Source organism: Sus scrofa, chromosome 14 (assembly GCF_054392235.1).
Source record: "Sus scrofa isolate SSC_HxYL_T2T_F1_AM1 chromosome 14, Sscrofa_HxYL_maternal_Yorkshire_Landrace_v2.0, whole genome shotgun sequence".
NCBI classification, from domain to species: domain Eukaryota; kingdom Metazoa; phylum Chordata; class Mammalia; order Artiodactyla; family Suidae; genus Sus; species Sus scrofa.
This window is the reverse complement of record NC_139396.1, coordinates 70,337,804-70,358,425: the sequence shown is the minus strand read 5'-3', so window position 1 is coordinate 70,358,425 and position 20,622 is coordinate 70,337,804. Positions and strand designations below refer to the sequence as shown.

Here is a 20,622-nt window from a genome sequence, read left to right as displayed (position 1 = left end):
TACTAGTTGGGTTCGTCAACCACTGAGCCACGACGGCAATTCCTCTCTCAGCAATTTTTAAGTGTATAATACAGTATTGTTAATGATAGTCACACTCTAATTTTTAATCCATTCAGCCACTTTATGACTTTTGATTGGAGAACTTAATTCATTCACATTTAAAGTAATTGTTGATAGGTAAGAACTTACTGATGCCATCTTGTGAGTTGTTTTCTGTTTTGTAGTCTCCTTTTTACTGTCTTCCTCTCGCTGGCTTCCTTTGTGAATACATGACTTGCCATAGTGGTATGCTTTGATTTCCTCCTCTTTCTCTTCTGTGTACCTACCACTGCTTTTTGTTTTGTGATTATCATGAGGCTTCCTTAAAACATCTTATAGATATAACAGTCTATTTCAAGGTGATAACTGGGAACACATATGCAAACTCTACTCTTTTACTTCTCCCCTGACTTTTTACGTTCTTGATGTCGCAATTTACCCACTTACACTATGTATCCATTGACAAAAAATTGTAGCTATAGTTTTTAAAAACAACTTTTGTCCTTCAACCTTTAAACTAGACAAAGTGATTAGTGTACCATCATATTACCATATTTACATATTCTGAATTTGACTATCTACTTACTATGTTTTCATGCTGCCAATTAGCTTTGGTTAGTCTGAGAATGTCTCTATTTCTCCTTCATTTCTGAAGGACAACTTTGCCAGATAAAGTATCCTTAGTTGGCAATTTTTTCACTTTTAAAATCATACCACTCTCTCCTGGCCTTCAAGCCCTCTGTTGAGAAGTCCACTGACAGCCTTATGGGGATTCCTTTATATGTGAGGAATTTATTTTATTTCCTCTTTGTTTTTGCTTTTAGACAGTTTTATTATATATTGGAGAAGACAGTTTGGGGTTAAAATCTGGGGGAGAGCTATGAGCTTCATGATCTTGGATATCCCCAGATTTGGGAAGTTCTCAATCTTTAAATAAATTTTCTGCCCCCTTCTCCCTCTCTTCTCCTTCTGGGACTCCAGTAATGTGTAGACTGTTTCTCCTAGTAGTGTCCCATAGTTCACACAGGATTTCTTCACTCTTTATCATTCTTTTTCCTTTGTTCTCCTCTGACTAGATAATTTCAAATGAACTGTTTTCTACTTCATAGGATATTTATTTTGCTTTACCAAGTCTGTTGTTGATGCTCTCTATTTCACTTTTCATTTCATTCACTGTAATCTGCAGCTCCAGAATTGGTTTCTTTTTTTATTCTTTTTTTTTTTTTTTCTTTTTGGTCACACCTGCAGCATATGGAAGTTTCCAGGCTAGGGATTGAATTAGAGCTGCAGCTGCCGGCCAAAACCATAGCCACAGCAATACGGGATCAAAGCTGTGTCTGTGACCTACACCACAGCTCATTACTATGCCAGATCCTTAACCCACTGAGTGAGGCCAGATGCAAGATCAAACCCGCATCCTCATGGATATTGGTCAGACTGGTTCTGCTGCATCACAATGGGAACGCCTCTTTTTTAATTTCTAACTCTTGGTCAAACTTCTCATTTTGTTTGCATACTGTTTTCCTGATTTTATTGAACCGTGTTTCTGTGTTTTCCTACACCTCACTGAACAGCCTTCAAATAACTATTCTGAACTCTTTATCAGGCAAATCTCAAATATCCATTTCCTTGGGGTTGGTTACTAGAAAATTACTGTGTTCTTGAGTGGTCATGTTTCTTTGAAGTCTTGTGTTGGTATCTTTGCATTTGATGAAGCAGTCACCTTCTCTAGTTTTCAATGGCTGGCTTTTGGACAGAAACACCTTACATCAGTCCTGCCAGGGGATCTGAGGCTTTCTCAGATATTTTCTATGGAGACATCTGTTTCACAATTCTTGTTCTCTTGTAGAGGAGTTTTTAAAATCATATGTTTTCCTTGATTCTACAAAGCCAGACTGGATGCTGACAGCCTCCAATGTGCCTGCCTGAATGCTCAAGTCTGTGCTATCTTCCTAACTTCACAGGGTCAGGCTGTCTTTCTGTGTGTGCTCACTAGCTCTCTTCTAGAGCTCAACACTGCCACTATTGGGGGTAAGCAAAAGGGGCTGGCATAGGGGAGGTGTATGTGGGCAGGGTATGTGGAATGATGGGGTGTCTGTGGGCCAGCTGGGGAGATAGGTAGGTGAAGAAACCCCCGGCAGCTCACTGGCAGGCTTCCTGATAGAGTCTGCAAAGGAGTTAAAAGGGTTTGTACTCCTTTGATGTCACCTGAGAGCCCAGGGTGCTGTTTTCTCAGCCATTCCCACCCTCCACCCCCCTCCACCCCCACACACCATACAGCACATCTCAGTATTCTAGATAGGGTGAGGAAGAAGCAGATCTTTTTGGCAGCATCCTGCAAAGCCAGAGCATCTGGGCACTTACAGGCTGTCACTCTTCATGGGAGAAATCTCAGGCTAAGAAGATCTCTCTTGGTACTGGAGGGGTGACGTGGTTAAAGTGAAACTGTCCCTCTTACCCTCTTCAATGTGTCCAGTCTCCAAGAGCATGACTAATATACTTTCAACTGTGAATGACTGTTTTTATTTTTTTGTTTTTGGCCAAGCCCATGGCAAGTAAAAGTTCCTAGGCCAGGGATCAAACCTGCACCATAGCAATGACCCAAGCCATAACAGTGACAATGCTGGATCCTTAACCTGCTGAACCCCCAGGGAACTCCTGTGGATGACTGTTTAAACTGATCTTCTTTGGGGGGAAGACAGAAAGCTCTTATTCTGCCATGTTGGTGACATCACTCCAAGTGTCCCCATAGACATTGGGCCTGGGGGGGTCTCTTCTTTGTTCTCCTCTCTCAGCCAGGCACTGATGGGTTTTTTTCCCCTTACAGTCTATATACATTTTAGTCATTTTGTCAATTTCCTAAAAAAATCCCCTTTTGGATTTGGGGAGAACTAACATGTTTAAGCTATTGTGTTCCAGTCATTAACAGCACTGTTCTCTTCATTTATTCTTATTTTTTAACAAAGTTTTAAAATGTTTTCTATACAAGCTTTAGGTGGTGAACTCTTCAGTAAAGTTCAGAGTGAAACAGCAGGCAGTTACTGACTCCTGTCTGTCTAAGTCAGAGTGATGTTATTTCAGGCATTTCTTAAGATTTATGGAAGTCAGTACAAGGATCAAAAGGCTGAGCTTAACTTGCCTCTAGGATGTTTTTATGTACATATACAATATTTGTAAAAAAAAATTGTAGTCAATAGAGTAACTGATAATGAATACTCACCCCAGCCTTAATGTAAATAGGAGAAAATACCCAACCAAGAATGCAGAGTATAAATGGAGCCTGAAAACAAAAAAAGAAGAGCAATTACATCAGGGTCACATCTAAGCTGAGTTCCTAAATGAGATGCAAGCTCAGTTACTGTCTGTTTTAAGCCCAATAAACATATCACTACTGGGGGCATCGCAAGCTGTTGAGGGGAAGACAGAAAGCTCTTATTCTGCTACGTTGGTGACATCACGCCAAGTATCCCCCTCCCCACTGTGGACATTGGGCCTTGATGGTCTCTTCTTCATTCTCCCCTCTCAGCCAGGCACTGAGTACAACCCAGTACAACAAACCAGTACAACAACCGGTACAACAAACTTAACCTATAGGTATTTGATCTTTGCCTATAAAAGGGTACATTCTTAATTTGGGGAGGAATAACTAAGTTGATTTTCAAGGTATTTATGTATATATGTATGTGTTTTGCCTTTTAGGGCCGTATCTGCAGCATATGGAAGTTTCCAGGCTACAGGTCAAACCAGAGCTACAGCTGCTGGCCTACATCACAGCTGCAGAAAATGCAAGATCCAAGCCATGACTATGACCTACACCACAGCTCACAGAAATTCCAGGTCCCCAACTCACTGATCAAGGCCAAGAATTGATTCCAGGTTCCCGTGGATACTAGTCAGATTCATTTCTGCTGTACCACAACTCCTCAAGGTATTTATTTATTTTTACATCAAAATATAGAATGATTGTAGATTTTATATACTTTTGTAAAGATTCGTTATATTTCACAGCCAAATAATTTTTAAGTGTTGATGATGTAAAGAAATGGTTGATCTCTCAGGGATACTTACTTCATCAGGGAAGGACAAAAGCAGGATCAGTCCAGCAAAATCAAGAGCAAAAGAACTGAGAGAAGACATGAAAGGAGAGAGGGAGTGAAACAGAAAGAGGGAGAAAAAGAGAACCTCAGACATCAGAACTGTCCAAAACCCTTCTACTTAAATTAGGGGCAAGATGTTTGAAATATACTCAACTTTCAACAACATTAAGGTATTTATTTTTAATTCATTATTTGTCTACTTCTAGACATGAAGGTAGCTTATAAATAAATATAAAAGATAGTTTTGTCTAGAAATAAACCCAGACACCTATGGTCAATTAATCTTCAACAAAGGAGGCAAGAGTACAAAATGGGAAAAAGACAGTCTCTTCATCAAGTGGTGCAGGAATAACTGGACAGTTGCATGTAAATCAGTGAAACTAGAACACACCCTCACACCATGCACAAAAATAAACTCAAAACAGCTTAAAGACTTAAACATAAGACAAATTACCATTAAATTCCTAGAAGAGAATAGGCAATACATTCTCTGACATAAGCCATACAGATGTTTTTTTAGATCAGTCTCCCAAGGCAATAGAAATAGAAACAAAAATAGGAATTCCCATCATGGTGCAGCAGAAACAAATCCAACTAGGAACGATGAGGTTGCGGGTTCCATCCCTGGCCTCTCTCAGTGGCTAAGGATCTGGCGTTGCTGTGAGATGTGGTGTAAGTCACAGATGCAGCTCAGATCTGGCACTGCTGTGGCTGTGGCGTAGGCTGGCAGCTACAGCTCTGATTAGACCCCTAGCCTGTGAACCTCCGTATGCTGCCTCTTCAGCCCTAAAAAGACAACAAACAAACAAACAAAAACAAAAACAGAAATAAAAACAAAAATAAACCAATGGGGAAAAAAAACAAAAAAGGAGTTCCCATGATGGCGCAGTGGAAACAAATCCGACTAGGAACCACGAGGTTGCGGACTCAATCCCTGGCCTTGCTCAGTGGGTTAAGGATCTGGTGTTACTGTGAGCTGTGGTGTCGGATGCAGATGTGGCTCAGATCTGGCATTGCTGTGGCTCTGGCAGCAACAACAGCTCCGATTAGACCCCTAGCATGGGAATCTCATATGCCATGGGTGCAGCCCCCAAAAGACAAAAGACAATAAGATAAAATAAAATAAAACAAAATAAAATAAAATAAACCAGTGGGACCTAATCAAACTTACAAGCTTTAGCACAGCAAAGGAAACTATAAAAAAAAAAAAAAGACAATCTACTGAATGGGAGAAAATAGTTGCAAATGATTTAACCGCAAGGGCTTAATCTCCAAAATATACAAACACCTCATATAACTCAATAACAAAAACAAACAAACAATCCAACAAAAAGTGGGCAGAAGGAGTACCTGTCATGGTTCAGTGGTAGTGAACCTGACTAGTATCCATGAGGACTGCTCAGCAGGTCAAGGATCCAGCACTGCCATGAGCTGTGGTATAGGTCACAGATGTGGCTCAGATCTCGTGTTGCTGTGGCTATGCTGTAGGCTGGCAGCTACAGCTCCAATTTGACCCCTAGCTTGGGAACTTCCATAGGCTCTGGGTATGGCCCGAAAAAAAAAAGCAGGGGGGCAGAAGACCTAAACAGACATTTCTCCGAAGAATACAGATGCCCAGCAGGCACATGAAAAATGCTCAACACCACTAATTATTAGAAAAATGCAAATCAAAATTACAATGAGGGTAGTTCCCATTATGGCTCAGAGGTAATCAACCTGACTAGTATCCATGAGGATGTGGGTTTGATCCCTGGCTCTGCTCAGTGGGTTAAGGATCCAGGTTGCCATGAGCTGTGGTGTAGGTCTCAGACACGGCTTGGAACTGGTGTTGCTGTGGCTGTGGCACAGGCTGGCACTGCAGCTCTGATTAGACCCCTAGCCTGGGAACTTCTATATGGGTATGGAAGTTTTTTTAGGGTATGGCCCTAAAAAAGCAACAACAACAAAAACCAAATTACAATGGATTACCACCTTATACCAGTCGTAATGGCCATTATTAAAAAGTTTACAAATCACCAATTATGGAGAGGGTGTGGAAAAAAGGGAACCCTCCTACACTGTTGGGGTAATGTAAATTGGTACAGCCACTGTGGAAAACAGTATGGAGGTACCTCAGAAAACTAAATACAGAACTATCATGTGATCCAGCAATCCCACTCCTGGGCATATATCTGAACGAAACTACAGTTCAAAAAGATACATGCACTCCCTATGTTCATTGCAGCACTATTCACAACAGCCAAGACATGGAAACAACCTAAATGTCCAACAATAGATGAATAGTTTAAGAAGATACGTATACACAATGGAATACTATTCAGCCATAAAAAGAACAAAATAATACCATCTGCAGCAACATATATGCAACTAAAGATTCTCATACTAAGTGAAAGAAGTCAGAAAGAGAAAGACAAATACCATACGATATCACTTATATGTGGAATCTAAAATATGGCACAGACGAACCTATCTAAAGAACACAATCAAACTCACAGACATGGAGAACAAACATGCATTGCCAAGGGGTTGGGGGAGGGAGTGGGATAGACTGAGAGTCTGGGATCAGTAGATGCAAACTATTACATTTAGAATGGATGAGTGATGAGATCCTATAGCACAGGGAACAGTGACCAATCCCTTGGGACAGAACATGATGGGGGATGATATGAAAAAAAGAATGTATATATATGTATGACTGAGTCACTTTGCTATAGAGCAGAAATTGGCACAACAATGTAGATCAACCATTAACTATACTTTCTTTTAGGGCTGCAGGTGTGGCACATGGAAGTTCCCAGGCTAGGGGTTGAATCAGAGCTGCAGCTGCCAGCTTACAACACAGTCATAGCAACAAAGGATCCAAGCCATGTCCTCAAGACCTACGCCGTAGCTCACAGCAACACCAGATCCCTAACCCACTGAGGGAGGCCAGGAATCGAACTTTCATCCTCATGGACACTAGTTGGGTTCTGTGAGGAACCGCTGACACAATGGGAACTCCCTGTAAATCAACTATACTTTAATTTAGAAAAATTAAAAAAAAGAGATAGTTTAAAAAATCAGAAACCATTCAGAGAAAGGATAGAGAAACTATACCAAAATTTATATAAGTTACTGAAATTAAGAAATACATTTGGCTCTGGCTTTCTTTACAAAGATGAGGTAAGTAAACTGAATAAAAGAAGGAAATGCTAGTAAATTCTGCGAGGTAAATGATGGTAAAGACCAAGGCTTCTTACTAGGTTTGAAATTGACTCTGTTAGAAGCATTCTTTTTTTTTCCCCAAGTTAAACATTTTTTAAAAATTGAAGTAGAGTAAATGTATAGTGTTGTGCAAGTTTCAAGTGCACAGCAAAGTGATTCAGTTACACATATACATTCTGTTTCAGATTCTTTTCCATTATAGGTATTACAAGATGTTGACAGAAGTATTCTTTATCTTTGTAATCTACCAGAAAAAAAATGAAATCCAGAAAGTAGCTTTCTGATTGATCAAAAACCAAACCAAATCAAACCCAAGTGTTTTATGTAGAGATAGGTTAATTAATCCAAGATTATAAATAAATCCACTTATAATTTAGGTGAACAAATTTTACCTCCTACAACAAATACATTCCACGATTAAATAACCCATATTATAAGTTTTATAATTGAAATGTGGTATTCACAGGGAGTCAATTAGGAGGTTGTAGTAACTAGCTGAACACCTCAAAGAGCTCACTTGAGCCCATTCTTAATATAAAGTCTATCCTTGAACAATGTGGGGGTTGGGCACTGACTCCACATAGTTGAGATCTCTGTAATGCTGCATTTGTCTCAAAAACAAAGGAACTGATAAATGATTCACCCAAGGGCAGGAAGTTGAAATAGTCTGGACAGAATCAGGACTCAAACTCTAGTTCTTTTGATTCCACATATTGTGACCTCGAATCAAAGACAAATTTTCCTTACACTTAAGAGAATTTAAAGGTCTGTGAAATAAAAATACAGGTACTATATGTATTGAAAAAAATCTGCCGTAAGTGGACCTGTGCAGTTTAAACCCATGTTGTTCAAAGGTTAACTGTATTCTGCAAATGTATACTTACAGATGAAGAGTACACACACACGTATGTATGTATATATATGTCTATATACACACATTTACACATACATGTATCTGTACATGCATATACACAAATATTTATATATGTATGTATTTAAGTGTTAGTATGATCTTTTCCCTACCTGACTAGTCTCCTAACTGTATTCCTATGGTCCTTGGAATGTGAACATTCTCTATCTCTTCATTAATTTACTAAGAAGAATGAAAACTAGCACAACCTTTTTGAGAAATATAAGACTTGGAGTTCCCGTCGTGGCTCAGTGGTTAACGAATCTGACTAGGAACCATGAGGCTGCGGGTTCGATCCCTGGCCTCACTCAGTGGGTTAAGGATCCGGTGTTGCTGTGAGCTGTGGTGTAAGCGGCAGACCCGGCTTGGATCCCACGTTGCTGTGGCTGTGGTGTAGGCCAGCAGCTACAGCTCCGATTAGACCCCTAGCCTGGGAACCTCCATGTGCTCGGGTGTGGCCCTAGAAAAAGACTGAGGAAAAAAAAAAAAAAAGAAATCTAAGACTCGGTTCTTTTCTTCCGTGACTTCTCAAGGAGTCTTTAATATTTATTCAAGGTTGAAAGCAAGTTTTTATGAATTTACTTGGACAGCAGTAAAGGTGAGGGTTGGTTGCTACAAAAGGTATGACTCACATTCCACTCAAAGGCCCCAACAGCAATCCCTGAAGATGCTCCTTTTCCAGCCAGGCCCATAAAGTGGCCAGTGCCAATATTCGAGGCAAAAAGAAAAGCACCTATCTGAAAATTAAAAGACAATTTCAGATCAGAACTCTTAGTCCAACTCCAAAAACTAATTTCCACAAATGTAAACTCAAATTTACATTTGAATTTTATATTTTCTCAAAAGGGATTATATGCTGGGAAGAATTCCCATTTGTATTTCTTCTATACAAACCCTAACCATAAGTCAGAAGCCAAGTAAAAAGGGATAAAGTGAAAAAAGTATTTATTATTGCTAAACTTTTTTTTTTGCTTTTTACAGCCGAACCTGCAACACATGGAAGTTCCCAGGCTAGGGGTTGAATCAAAGCTGCAGCTGCTGGCATACACCACAGCCACAGCAATGCGGATCCTTAACCCAATGAGCAAGGCCAGGGATCAAACCCACATTCTCATGGATACTAGTCAGGTTTGTAACCCACTGAATCTCAATGGGAACCCCCTATTATTGCTAGTCTTAAGCAGCCACCCTCCACATGCCCTACCAACTTACTTGTGACTGCAGAAATATTACCAGGAGGGTAATTTCATCATTATTTGAAACAATTTAAAAATATTAACAATCTAATTGATTATCAGAGACTGGTTAAAATACTAAGGTACATGAATATGATGAAATAAAACATAGCAAACAGAAAGAATAAAGGAGTTCTGTTAAGTTATAAAATAAGGTAAACAGTATTTATAATATAATCTCATTAAAGTTTTGGGTGTGTACATTACACATGCACATATATGCTTATATATAGATGGGATTGATTCTAGCAGTGTATATATATATATATATATATATATATATATATATATATATATATACACACACAATGCTTCTGGGGACTAGAATCATGGTTATATAAATGGAATGGGGAGAAAATTTCAAGTTCTATACTTGGATTGTAACTTTTTGGTTTTTTTTTAATTTTTTTTTACATCTGTTACTTTCAAAATAAAAAATCCCAGATCCATTTAAAATGAACAAAACTGGAGTTCCCGCTGCAGCTCATTGTTAATGAACCTGACTAGTATCCATGAGGATGCTGGTTTGATCCCTGGACTTGCTCAGTGGGTTAAGGACACGGTGCTGCTATGAGATGTGGTGTAGGCTGCAGACGTGTCTGGGATCTTGCATTGCTGTGGCTGTGGCAAAGGCTGGCAGCTGTGCAGCTCTGATTTGACCACTAGCCTGGGAACTTCTGTATGCTGCAAGTGCAGCCCTGAGAAGGCAAAAAAAAAAAAAAAAAAAAAAAGAACAAAACCCCTCCTAAAGCAATAAAAGCTTTCTAATTGAGTAGAGATAGCTACTCCATCCAAAAATCCAAATCCGAATAATGTGCTACTGACATAAGATACACTTAAGGAGGAGTTTCCATCATGGTGCAGTATGTTAAGGATCCATCCTTGTCTCTGTGGCAACTCAGGATGCTGATGAGGCATGGGTTTGATCCATGGCCTAGTGCAGTGGGTTAAGGATCCAGCACTGCTGCAGCTATGGTGTAGGTCATGGCTGTGGCTCAGATTTGACCCCTGGCCAGGGAACTTCTACATACCACAAGTGTGGCCAAAAAAAAGATACACTTAAAACCAAATTATTAAGAGAGTTTGAAAATAACAAGGGCTTTTAGGTAAAAACAATAAAAAACACCCCCCCCCCCCGCATTGATAATAAAAGTAGCACTCAAGGCCAAAAACATTAAATAAGACAGATTTTTTTTTTTTAAAAACCATGAAATGTAAAATGGACTAGTAAAGACACAATTGAGAACATACAGGCACCAAACATCTTAGCAGCAACAAATATAAGGCAAAAAAAGTCTTAGAAGAGGCACATAATAAGTACTCAAGTAATTATTTTTACCTTAGGAACATTCACTACCTTTATCATAATAATAAAAGTTATATACAGTCTAAGTTGCCCAATAATATGGTACAGAAATGGTGGACTGTCTGTACAATATAATATTATACAACTGAATATAAAATATCCATATCCACCTATCTTTACATAGACCTAGGAAGATATTAGTACATTATTAAATGAAAAGGTAGGTTAAAAAGTCACCGTTAATTCAGTAACTATTAATAAATGTCCATTGCTAACTACTATGCCAGTGTTGTAGGTACCAGGGATACATTAGTGAGTAAAACAGATAAAACCTCTCCCCTTATGAAGCTAACATTCTTTCAGGAAGTAGAGGGTAAATAAAATAAATCGGGGATGATTTTATATTACAATAGACAGTGATAAGTACTAAAGTTCTATAGAGAAAGAAGGTAAGAAAGCAGACAGGAAGTGTGAGCAGTAGGGTGGTGGGGTGCTGATGGTCCCTGAGTGAGGAAAGGGGAGAGGCAGGCCAGGGGATCTGCATAGAGTGGAGAGCACTTCCAGGCAGAGGGAGCAGCAGCGGCAAAGGCCCTGAGGCAGGAGCTGGGCTGAAGTGTCTGAGGTCACAGAGGTAAGGGGGTGCAGATCACCTGTGGCCTAATATAGGCTGGGCTTTCATTCTGCGTGACAGGGGAGCCTCCAGAGGGTTTTAAGCAGTAAGGTGACATGGGCTGACCCTTTAGTTGCTTTGCTGAGGTTGGATATGGAGAAGCACAGTCCCCAAGAGAAGAGGCTGTTACAATCCATCCAGGTGAGGGGTGATGGCAGCATGACCTGGAGGCAGAGTTGATGAGAAGGTGTCAGACTTCAAATGTTTTTTGGAGTTCCTGTTGTGGTGCAGTGGAAACGAATCCGACTAGTATCCATTAGGATGCAGGTTTGATCCCTGGCCTCACTTAGTGGGTCAGGAATCCAGCACTGCTGTGAGCTGTGGTGAGGGTTGCAGACACAGCTGGCTGTGGCTGTGGCTGGCAGCTGTAGCTCCAATTCGCCCCTGGCCTGGGAACTTCCATATGCTACGGGTGTGGCTCTAAACAGCAAAAAAAAAAAAAAAAAAAAAAAGTGTTTTTTTAAATTGAGTCACTGGATTTCCTAATGGACTGGATGTTGGGGTGAGAGAGGAAAAAGAGTCTAACAGGACTCCATGTCTGTAACCTGAGCAACAAGGAGGAATTTGCCATTCAGGGATGGGGAGGACGGTGGGAGAAGATCTGCAGAGGATACCTTCCATGTGGAAGCCTGAAAGACCTCTCAAGTCAGGTGTCAACTGGGCAGCAGGACATGCAAGACCGGAGTTCAAGAGAGAGAGCTGGGACTTGCTAGCATGTGACTGGTCTTTGACACCATGAGACTAGAGGAGGTTACCGAAGGCACGAGTGTAACTGGAGAGGAGAGGCCAGAATCGGGCCCTGGAGAACTCCAGCATAAAGAAGCCAGGGAGGGAGTTCCCTGGTAGCTCAGCAGGTTAAGGATCCAGCACGTCACTGTTATGGCTCTATTTACAGCTGTGGTGTGGGTTCAACCCTTGGCTTAGGAACTTCCCCATGCTGCAGGTGCAGCTAAAAAAAAAAAAAAAAGCCAGGGAAATGTTGGAGAATCATCATCCAGGAGGACAGCAACTGAGTGGCTGGTGCAGCAGCAGAAAGGAAGAGAGCCAGGCGATGGAATGGGGTGGGAAGGAGGACTGAGTCCCAGAGTTTCCCCACCACCCAGCCAGGTAAGAGGAGGCCTGTGCACTGACCACAGGAAAAAGCTACGTGGAGGGCCCAGACAAGAGCAACTCACCCAAAAGACATCTGCTGACTGAGTAAAGTATAAAAGAAAGAAAGGTGGAGTGGCAAAATTACTCTTTTATTTCAATTTCCTTCAATAATACCATAATAGAGTTTGTTTACTCAGCAATAATCCAGTAATGAAAGAAGAAGTCACTTCCAACTCCCATTCCACCCTGTGGGCTTCAGAGGACACGACTCACCATGTCTTATCTGGGTCCTGGAACCTAGAACAATGCACACACCGTGTACATACTAGGCACCTGGTAATGGTTACTGAACTAAACTGAACTGAATGGAGACATTTAGGTAAGAAACTCCCTAAGACTTTCCTGATTTAGCAAGTTCAAGTTATTTGGGATATAAGATATCCAAATTAAAGTAATAAACAAATGCACACATAAAATGCAGCCCCCAGAGTGGACTGCACACGTGAGGCGGACTCACCTGCCACCATGCTAGATTTCGGCCAGCCAGGAAGAAGTCTTCTACTGTCCCACGACTGCTTGACAGTATAGCCTTGAAAAGGGGTAGGGTGGGGGGAAACGAAGCTGCTTCAAAAGACACAGGTCTCATAAACAGATGACTTTCACATATGGGCAAGTGTCCTTTACAGAGACCCCAAAACCTATTGTCCCCTTCCTTTTTTAGAAATAGAAGCCTCCTTCTGCTGAGTTGGAGGAGAGCCCACGGTCTCGCCCAGCTACAAGACTGCACAGACACATCCATTTCTCTACACTCTTGTGAGAGTAATATTGCTCAATTCCCCCCCCCCCCAAATAGTAAGCCAGTGCCATGTTTCCCTGTAGACTCTGGGAGATGAATGGTTTAGTGATCAACTGATCGGGAATGGCAAAGCTGAACACCAGCCTGGCTTCTCCCAGGGCAGCAGTCACGCTGCCATTATTATGGTGTCCACCCAATGCACCCCAGGGCTCATGACTCAGTTCTCAGCTCTGATTCCCATACCCTGGTATGGTCAAAAGACAAGACAATCCTGGGGGTTTCCTAGAAGGCCTGGGACTGGCATGACCCAAGGATGACCGCTAGTTGACAGAAATGTCTTTCTGTGGGAGGCATGAACTCATTTCCGCCATCTGGGGTATCTACCATACAATGCAGTCCCTTCACATCATAAAGCCTAATTTTTTTTTGCAGTTCCTGTTGTGGCTCAACCGGTTAAGAACCTGACTAGTATCCATGAGGATGCAGGTTCCATTCCTGGCATTGGTCAGTGGGTTAAGCTTCCAGCATTGCCATAAGCTGCGGTGCAGGTTGCAGATGTGGCTCATAGCAGCATTGTCATGGTTGAGGTGTAGGGTGGCAGCTAGAGCTCTGATTCCACCCCTAGCCAGGGAACTTCCATATGCCACAGGTGTGGCTATAAAAATATATATATATTTTAAAAAGCTTTATTTATTTATTTATTGTCTTTTCTAGGGCTGCATCCATGGCACATGGAGCTTCCCAGGCTAGGGGTCCAATCGGAGCTGTAGCCGCCAGCCTGCACCACAGCCACAGCAATGCCAAATCTGAGCCATGTCTGCGACCTACACCACAGCTCATGGCAATGCCGGATCCTTAACCCACTGAGAGAGGCCAGGGATTGAATCGGCAACCTTATGGTTCTCAGTCGGATTTGTTAACCACTGAGCCACGACAGGAACTCCAAAAAAGACTTATTTGAAAAAGTTTCTTTTCTTTTCTTTTTTTTTTTTTTTTGGCCACGCCTTTGGCATGTGGAAGTGCCCAGGCCAGGAATCAAACCCTCACCACAGCTGTAACCAGAGCCACAGCACTAGCTATGCCACCAGGGAATTCCTAAAGCCTTCAACCAAAGAACAACTCTCTAAATCAGACACATTAAGTTAGTGTTCTTTCATCCATTTACTAAATATTTATTAAGAGCCTATTATGTACAGAGCTGACCTTTCCTAAGGAGAGAATCAGCAGTATGTAGGGATAGATACATTAGAACTCTAAAGAGGAATTTATAAAATATTCTAAGATGAATAAAATCATCCTCTCTTTCCACGAGGAGACAAGGAGAGGAGGTCCCGGAAGAAGGTGGCTGAGCATGTATCCCTGCCTCCTTCTTCCTCCTGCTCTCCTTCTGGAGCAATCCACCAACCACAGCAGCCAGGCTGCTGGGCTGGAAGATGCATCCACCACTTTCTCAAAGATCTCTGGGCTGAGACTGATAACAGAAAAAACAAACAAACAAACAAGGAGAAGTTCCTTCCACTTTAACATTCTGTAGGAGCCAAGGCACCACCAACAAAGACCAAGATTCCCCTGTGGGGGCTCAAAGGACAGAAGCTGATGAATGCTTTAAGAAAGGAGCCCCGTCTGTGCAGACATGGGCAATGCTGTTCAGTGAGAAAAGGGTTGTTTGCTTAAGAACAGGAATAAGGAGTTCCTGTCATGGCGCAGTGGTTAACGAATCCGACTAGGAACCATGAGGTTGCGGGTTCGATCCCTGCCCTTGCTCAGTGGGTTAACGATCCGGCGTTGCTGTGAGCTGTGGTGCAGGTTGCAGATGCAGCTCGGATCCCACATTGCTGTGGCTGTGGCGTAGACTGGCAGCTACAGCTCCGATTAGACCCCTAGCCTGGGAACCTCCATATGCCTCGGGAGTGGCCCAAGAAATGCCAAAAAGACAAAAAAAAAAAAAAAAAAAAAAATAAAATAAAATAAAATAAAATAAAAATAAAAAAAAAAAGAACAGGAATAAAATAAAGCTAGAGTCCCCCATCACATTGCATACTAAAGGAAATTCCAGATGTTCTAGAGATTTAAATATTTAAAAACCTATAAAATATTAGAAATATTGGAAAATATTTAGAAGGATATCTGTACAACCAGAAGGAGAAAAACTTTCCTAAGCAAGCCAGGAAATCTAGGTTAAAAGAAAAGATAGACCTCTTCAAAATAAAGAAAAACTTCAAATGATAGAAAGATACCATCAACAGAGTCTAGACCAGTAGTTCTCAACCAGAGGTGAGTTTGCTCCATTCTTCCAGGGGACATTTGGCGATGTTTGGAGACATTTTTGGTTGTGACGGGGTAGGGTTTCGGGATGCTTCTAACATCCTATAATACACTGGACAGGCTCCCACAACAAGGAATTAACTGGTCCAAATATCAGTAGTGCTGATGCTGAGAACTACTGGTCTGGACAAGGATGGTTTGGGGAAAACATATGAGCAACTTGACAGATAACTCGATAAAAGCAAAGTCCAACATGGGCAAATTAACTATTCAGAGAAGAGGAAAATCAAGGGACGACAAGCTCAAGATGTTCAACCTTGGAGGAGGTTGAGTCTAGAGAGTGCAAATCAAAGCTACAATGATATACTAGTATTCACTCATCAGCCTGGCCAAAAAAATTTTTTTAATTCGAAGTAGTGAACAAGGCTGGTGAGGGCCTGGGGAGGAGTGTGCTCATATGCTGCTTGTGAGAAATGCCAATCTCAACAACCTTTGGAAATTGCCATTTAGTAATATCTGGTAAAATTTCAAGTAAACACACCCTTCTAACCCAGCAACTCCAATTGTGGGAATCTAAGCTGCACAGATTGAAAGCACCATCACATTAAAAACAAGCACCTGGCAACCACCTAAGTGTCGATGAGCAGGGGAGAGCCGAATCATACACGTGTGCGATTGTTGGGCAACTAAGAACATGAGCTAGATCTCTCTCCATCGACCTGTAGGACTCTACATCACATAGTAAGTTTACAAAAGCAAGCTGCAATCAGGTATCTTGTGAAGATAAAATGCAAACCCCCTACATACGTGTCTGTGTAAACACTGAGAAAGGGGAGGGGGGACACACAGCATTCAGAGAGATGGGAATGGATGGGGGAAGAACAGTAACTCCTCAGACCATGATGCATCTCTTTACTTCTTACAATGAACATGTGCTTAAAAACCATATATGATTTTTAAAAAAACAACCAAAGGAAAAATAACGATACAGAGAAGAGGAAAGATCAGGGCATTCTGGATAACAATGCATGTTTTATGGCTCCAAGAAGAACAGAAGGAACAGCAGGCTTCCTTTGGAAGTGTCCAGATGGCTTACTGGTCCTCTGACCTTGGCCAGACCCAGGCCCCAAGTGGGCCTGGAAAAAAGCTGGGTTGGGGCTTCCTATTTCAATAAAAACAACTAGGGGAAGGATTCCAAAACAAGTTTCCACTACCCAGAGCCCTGCCTGGGCCACCTAGAAAGATATTTCTCATAATTGAGGCCAATTTGGAAAAAAAAAAAAAAGAAAGCATTTGAATAGCTGGATAAATATCTGATTCCTCCATCCCACTCTTCTAACACAAAATTAAGAGGATGGAGACCATACCTCTATTTTCTCTGCCCAGTCACAGCATGGTAAGCCCTCAAAAGACTGTCCAGTGATCTTTCTTTGAAGGGCCAGATTCTGCACCCTAAGATCCTGCTCCTGATCTGGTGAAGCACCCCAAAGTAAAGGTCACATGGGCATGAAAGCTTCAGTTGGGTGGGGGCCACCAAGAATGAACTCTCCCACTGGTTAGTGAATGGTGGCATTGTCACCAAATATTCCTGCTTGGTGAAGTAGGCCAGGGAGAGGCTTCTGATTTAGCAAATTAGCAAAGGGGCAATACCACGACACCAGCCAAAGCCTTCCTACCTGCCCACTGCAACACAGGCAGGCTCCTCCTGGGCAGGGTCTGGCCCTGGGGAATAAGGCAATGCAACACTGTTGTGAGTGCTTACATGTTTAGCTCCAGCAGGTAGATGGCAGTAAAGGAGACTTGGTCTCCACTCTGTTAAGAGAACCTTAACTAGAGAAGAATATATAAGCTCTCAATTCAAGTTCAAAGGGAACATTTAGGGCCCTAAATTGCATGTGACCTTTGAGGTCTTGCTAGCAAGGCAGAGTGGTTAAGCTTATGTGTCAGATCAGGCAGCTCTAGATTGGCAGCTCTAGTCCCTGGTGGTGACTTAACCTCCTTGAACCTGTTTCCTCATCTATGATCCACAGCCTGGTTGTGAGTCCCTGTCACACTTAAAGTGCTCAGTACAGAACAGGCGCAGGTAGCTGTCACTATTGCCACCACTATCACGACAAGCAGAATGACTCCATTTACACACAGCTTGGGTTCCAGGCCTTGGACTCCAGGCGACCTGACCTGTTTACTTGGGGGGTGGGGAAGTAAGGTGGGGAGTAGCAGGCACAGTGAGGGTGGAGCAATCCCAGCTGAGGGCTGTGCACATGCAGGGGTAGGGATGAAAGGCGTGCGAGGTGGGGACCAGGTGACAGGCAGGGGGGGGTCAAAGCCAACTGGTGTCCAGGGCCCCGCCCCCACCTTGGGCCCCACGTACCCACAGTCCGATGCCCAGGACCAACAGGAAGTAGAAAACCACCACCAGGATGTCCAGGTTAGTATTGGTGGTGGAGAGGTGAGCATTCCAGGGGGTGCTATACCAGGGGAAGCCCATGCTGGCGCGACCACAGCGGCCTGCAGCGGGACCTGCAGCGCGGCAGCAACGGCCTCTGCAGAGGCGCCGGAGGCTGGGCTGCAGGGCATGCTGGGAAGGGCCGCGGGGCAGCCTGGGAGTTTCCGGCGGCCCGGCGAGGCGCAGTTCCCGTGTTCTCTGGCCGCTGTCACAGGTGGGGCTGGCTCGAGGCCACTGAGGCAGAACCAAGGGGAGTCTGGGGCAGGAGAAACCAGCTACACCCTTCCTGTTTTTACCATTTCGCTATTCTGTTCATTGCGGGCTTGGGACACTGATTCGGGTTTAATAAAATATTGTATTCAAATATTATGTATCTTGAGTCCTGAATTTTTTTTGGTGCCCTCCTTACATTTTGCACGAAGACGAATGCCTCACTCGCCTCACCCTAGTCATGGTCCTTATTGGACCAGCTGGTCACAGAGTGTCTTCACCTTTTTGCGGTTTGATCTTTTACGGTGATCTGTGAATTTTCAATCCAAATAAAAATTGCTAAAAAAAAAAGTAAACCAGTTATAATGGAACAAATAAAAATCATTTAATAATAATTAAAAAAAAGAATTTTAAAAAATATTCCAATCCAGGCTGAGCATTACTCTCCTATTTGCGCTTTTCTGCTGAGTTGTATTTTTAGGAATCTTGGTCAATAGTACTAAAAATGATAATAATAGCTACCTAGCCTGGGAACTTCCATATGCCGTGGGTGTGGCCCTAAAAGGACAAAAGCCAAAAAAAAAAAAAAAAAAAAAACCCAAAAAACTATCATCACTATGCTGTAATTAGGTCCCTAGAGCTTATTCATCTTATAATTGAAAGTTTGTACCCTTTGATCTCTCCTTTTCTTTCACCTCTTGGCTTCTGGTAACTACCCTTCAACTCTCTGTTACTGGAGCAGTTTTGTTGTTGCTGTTAGATTTCACATATAAGTGCGATCAGGCAATATTTGTTTTTCTGTGTCTGGTTTATGTTGATTTGTATTATGAAGTTTTGGTTTCAACATAAATCTTAATACGTGGGTATCTAGGTTACAAATAAGCTTTTTTTCTCTTTTGACCAAGTCATTCAAATTTAGCTCATTCATATACATAATGTATTAGAGTCCCTCATGGCTCAGCTAGGTAAGTATCCAGCATTGTCACTGCTGTGGCACAGCTTCAACCCCCAGCCCAGGAATTTTTATGCTGCGACTGCGGCCAAAAAAGGAAAGAATTCATATACAGAACATATTAGTGAGAAAAATAAGTGCAGACTGCCATTTTTGGGTCTTCGATTATTCAGAATTCAACAAATATTCCTTTTGTTGCAAGAAAATCTTGAATTACAATTGATGTTACAGTGAAATGGAGTTTTAACTAAAGAACAACCCCCCCTTAGCTAAGAAGGCAGCTGCAAGCCTTTCCAGCTGTGCTCATCACTACACCACACTTCTTCTAATAATGTAACAACTGTGTGCCCTCTGTCCAAGCCAGCAGCTCTGCTAAACAGGTACCCAGCATTGCTTATCAGTTCTGCTTCTGTAACCTTGCTTGCTCAGTTTCTTAGGGAGGAACACTGTCTGCTTGGGGATGGGGGAGGTCTGGGATGCTTACGTGGGAAAATCAAGACCTTGTAGTGTATAAAATTTACTGAGAACAAAGACCTGGTGCTCAGACTCTGGAGGTGACTCCTCTGAGCCCACACCGGTGCTGAATAAACCTTGCTTTTCCATATCTCCGAGTGCTGGTTGTCTCCTTCCGTTGCCACGGTTTTTGCGGTTTCCGCAACAACAGTAATTCATTGTAAAATCTCCAAGATTCAATCCATGAGCACTGGCAAAAACACAGCATCATTAAATTCATTGCCTTCTATTTCTTTCAACAATTCCATAAAATGGTGATGATTTGTATTATTTGCACACGGACACTGAATGATTTTAGCAATTGTACCTGTCCATGATGCTATTCATAAAGTCTGCTATAAAAACTTAGCATAGGAGTTCCTGCAGTGTCTCAGTGGGTTCAGAACCTGACCAGTATCCCTGAGGATGTGGGTTCCACCATGGCCTCCCTCAGTGGGCTAAAGATCTGGCATTGCCACAAGCTGTGGTGTAGGTCACAGATGCAGCCCAAATCCTGTATTGCTGTGGCTGTGGCGTAGGCCAGCAGCTGCAGCTCTGATTAGACACCTAACCTGGACACTTCCATACGCCATGGGTGTGGCAATAAAAAAAATAAAAACTAAGTACAAAATTTAAAAATATGTATCAGAGTTGAATAAATCAATAAAAGAAACATCCATCTCTTCTCCCTTATAATTCCATTACGTCTGGAGTTTTGACCTAATATGAATGGAATGGCATCCATCATGATAAAAACTTTTTATTTCATATTTAGCTGAAATTCTTCTTTGATATAGGTAAAACATTTAAAAGATCTATGCCACAGTTTGCTCTTTTAGGTCACAAGTTGGCAACAGGGCAGGTCTCAAATTTCAAGTAAAGAGCAAATTTTCAAATTTCAAATCCAT

At 42.1% G+C, this 20,622-nt stretch overlaps 1 protein-coding gene across 21 annotated transcripts in view; it reads right to left on the bottom strand.

Moving 5' to 3' along the window:
* The window catches only part of LOC102159834 (sodium/glucose cotransporter 1), a 69,573-nt gene extending 51,382 nt beyond the window's left edge, over nucleotides 1-18,191 (bottom strand). For 9 of the 21 annotated variants that reach the window (XR_014825987.1, XR_014825988.1, XM_084993870.1 and 6 more), the window contains exons 1-4: nucleotides 17,986-18,191; nucleotides 13,071-13,142; nucleotides 8,883-8,987; nucleotides 3,260-3,319 (exon numbers count right to left, since the gene is read on the bottom strand). Coding sequence is in view for 18 of the 21 variants with exons in the window: in XM_084993870.1 (XP_084849996.1) it covers nucleotides 3,260-3,319; nucleotides 8,883-8,987; nucleotides 13,071-13,142; nucleotides 17,986-18,102 (354 nt within the window). In the remaining 3 variants the exon portion in view is untranslated. Of the gene's footprint in view, nucleotides 1-3,259; nucleotides 3,320-8,882; nucleotides 8,988-13,070; nucleotides 13,143-17,290; nucleotides 17,337-17,985 lie in introns of all 21 variants that reach the window. The other 12 variants (XM_084993872.1, XM_021072291.2, XM_084993882.1 and 9 more) reach the window with 3 other exon arrangements.
* Nucleotides 18,192-20,622: the final 2,431 nt, after the last annotated feature.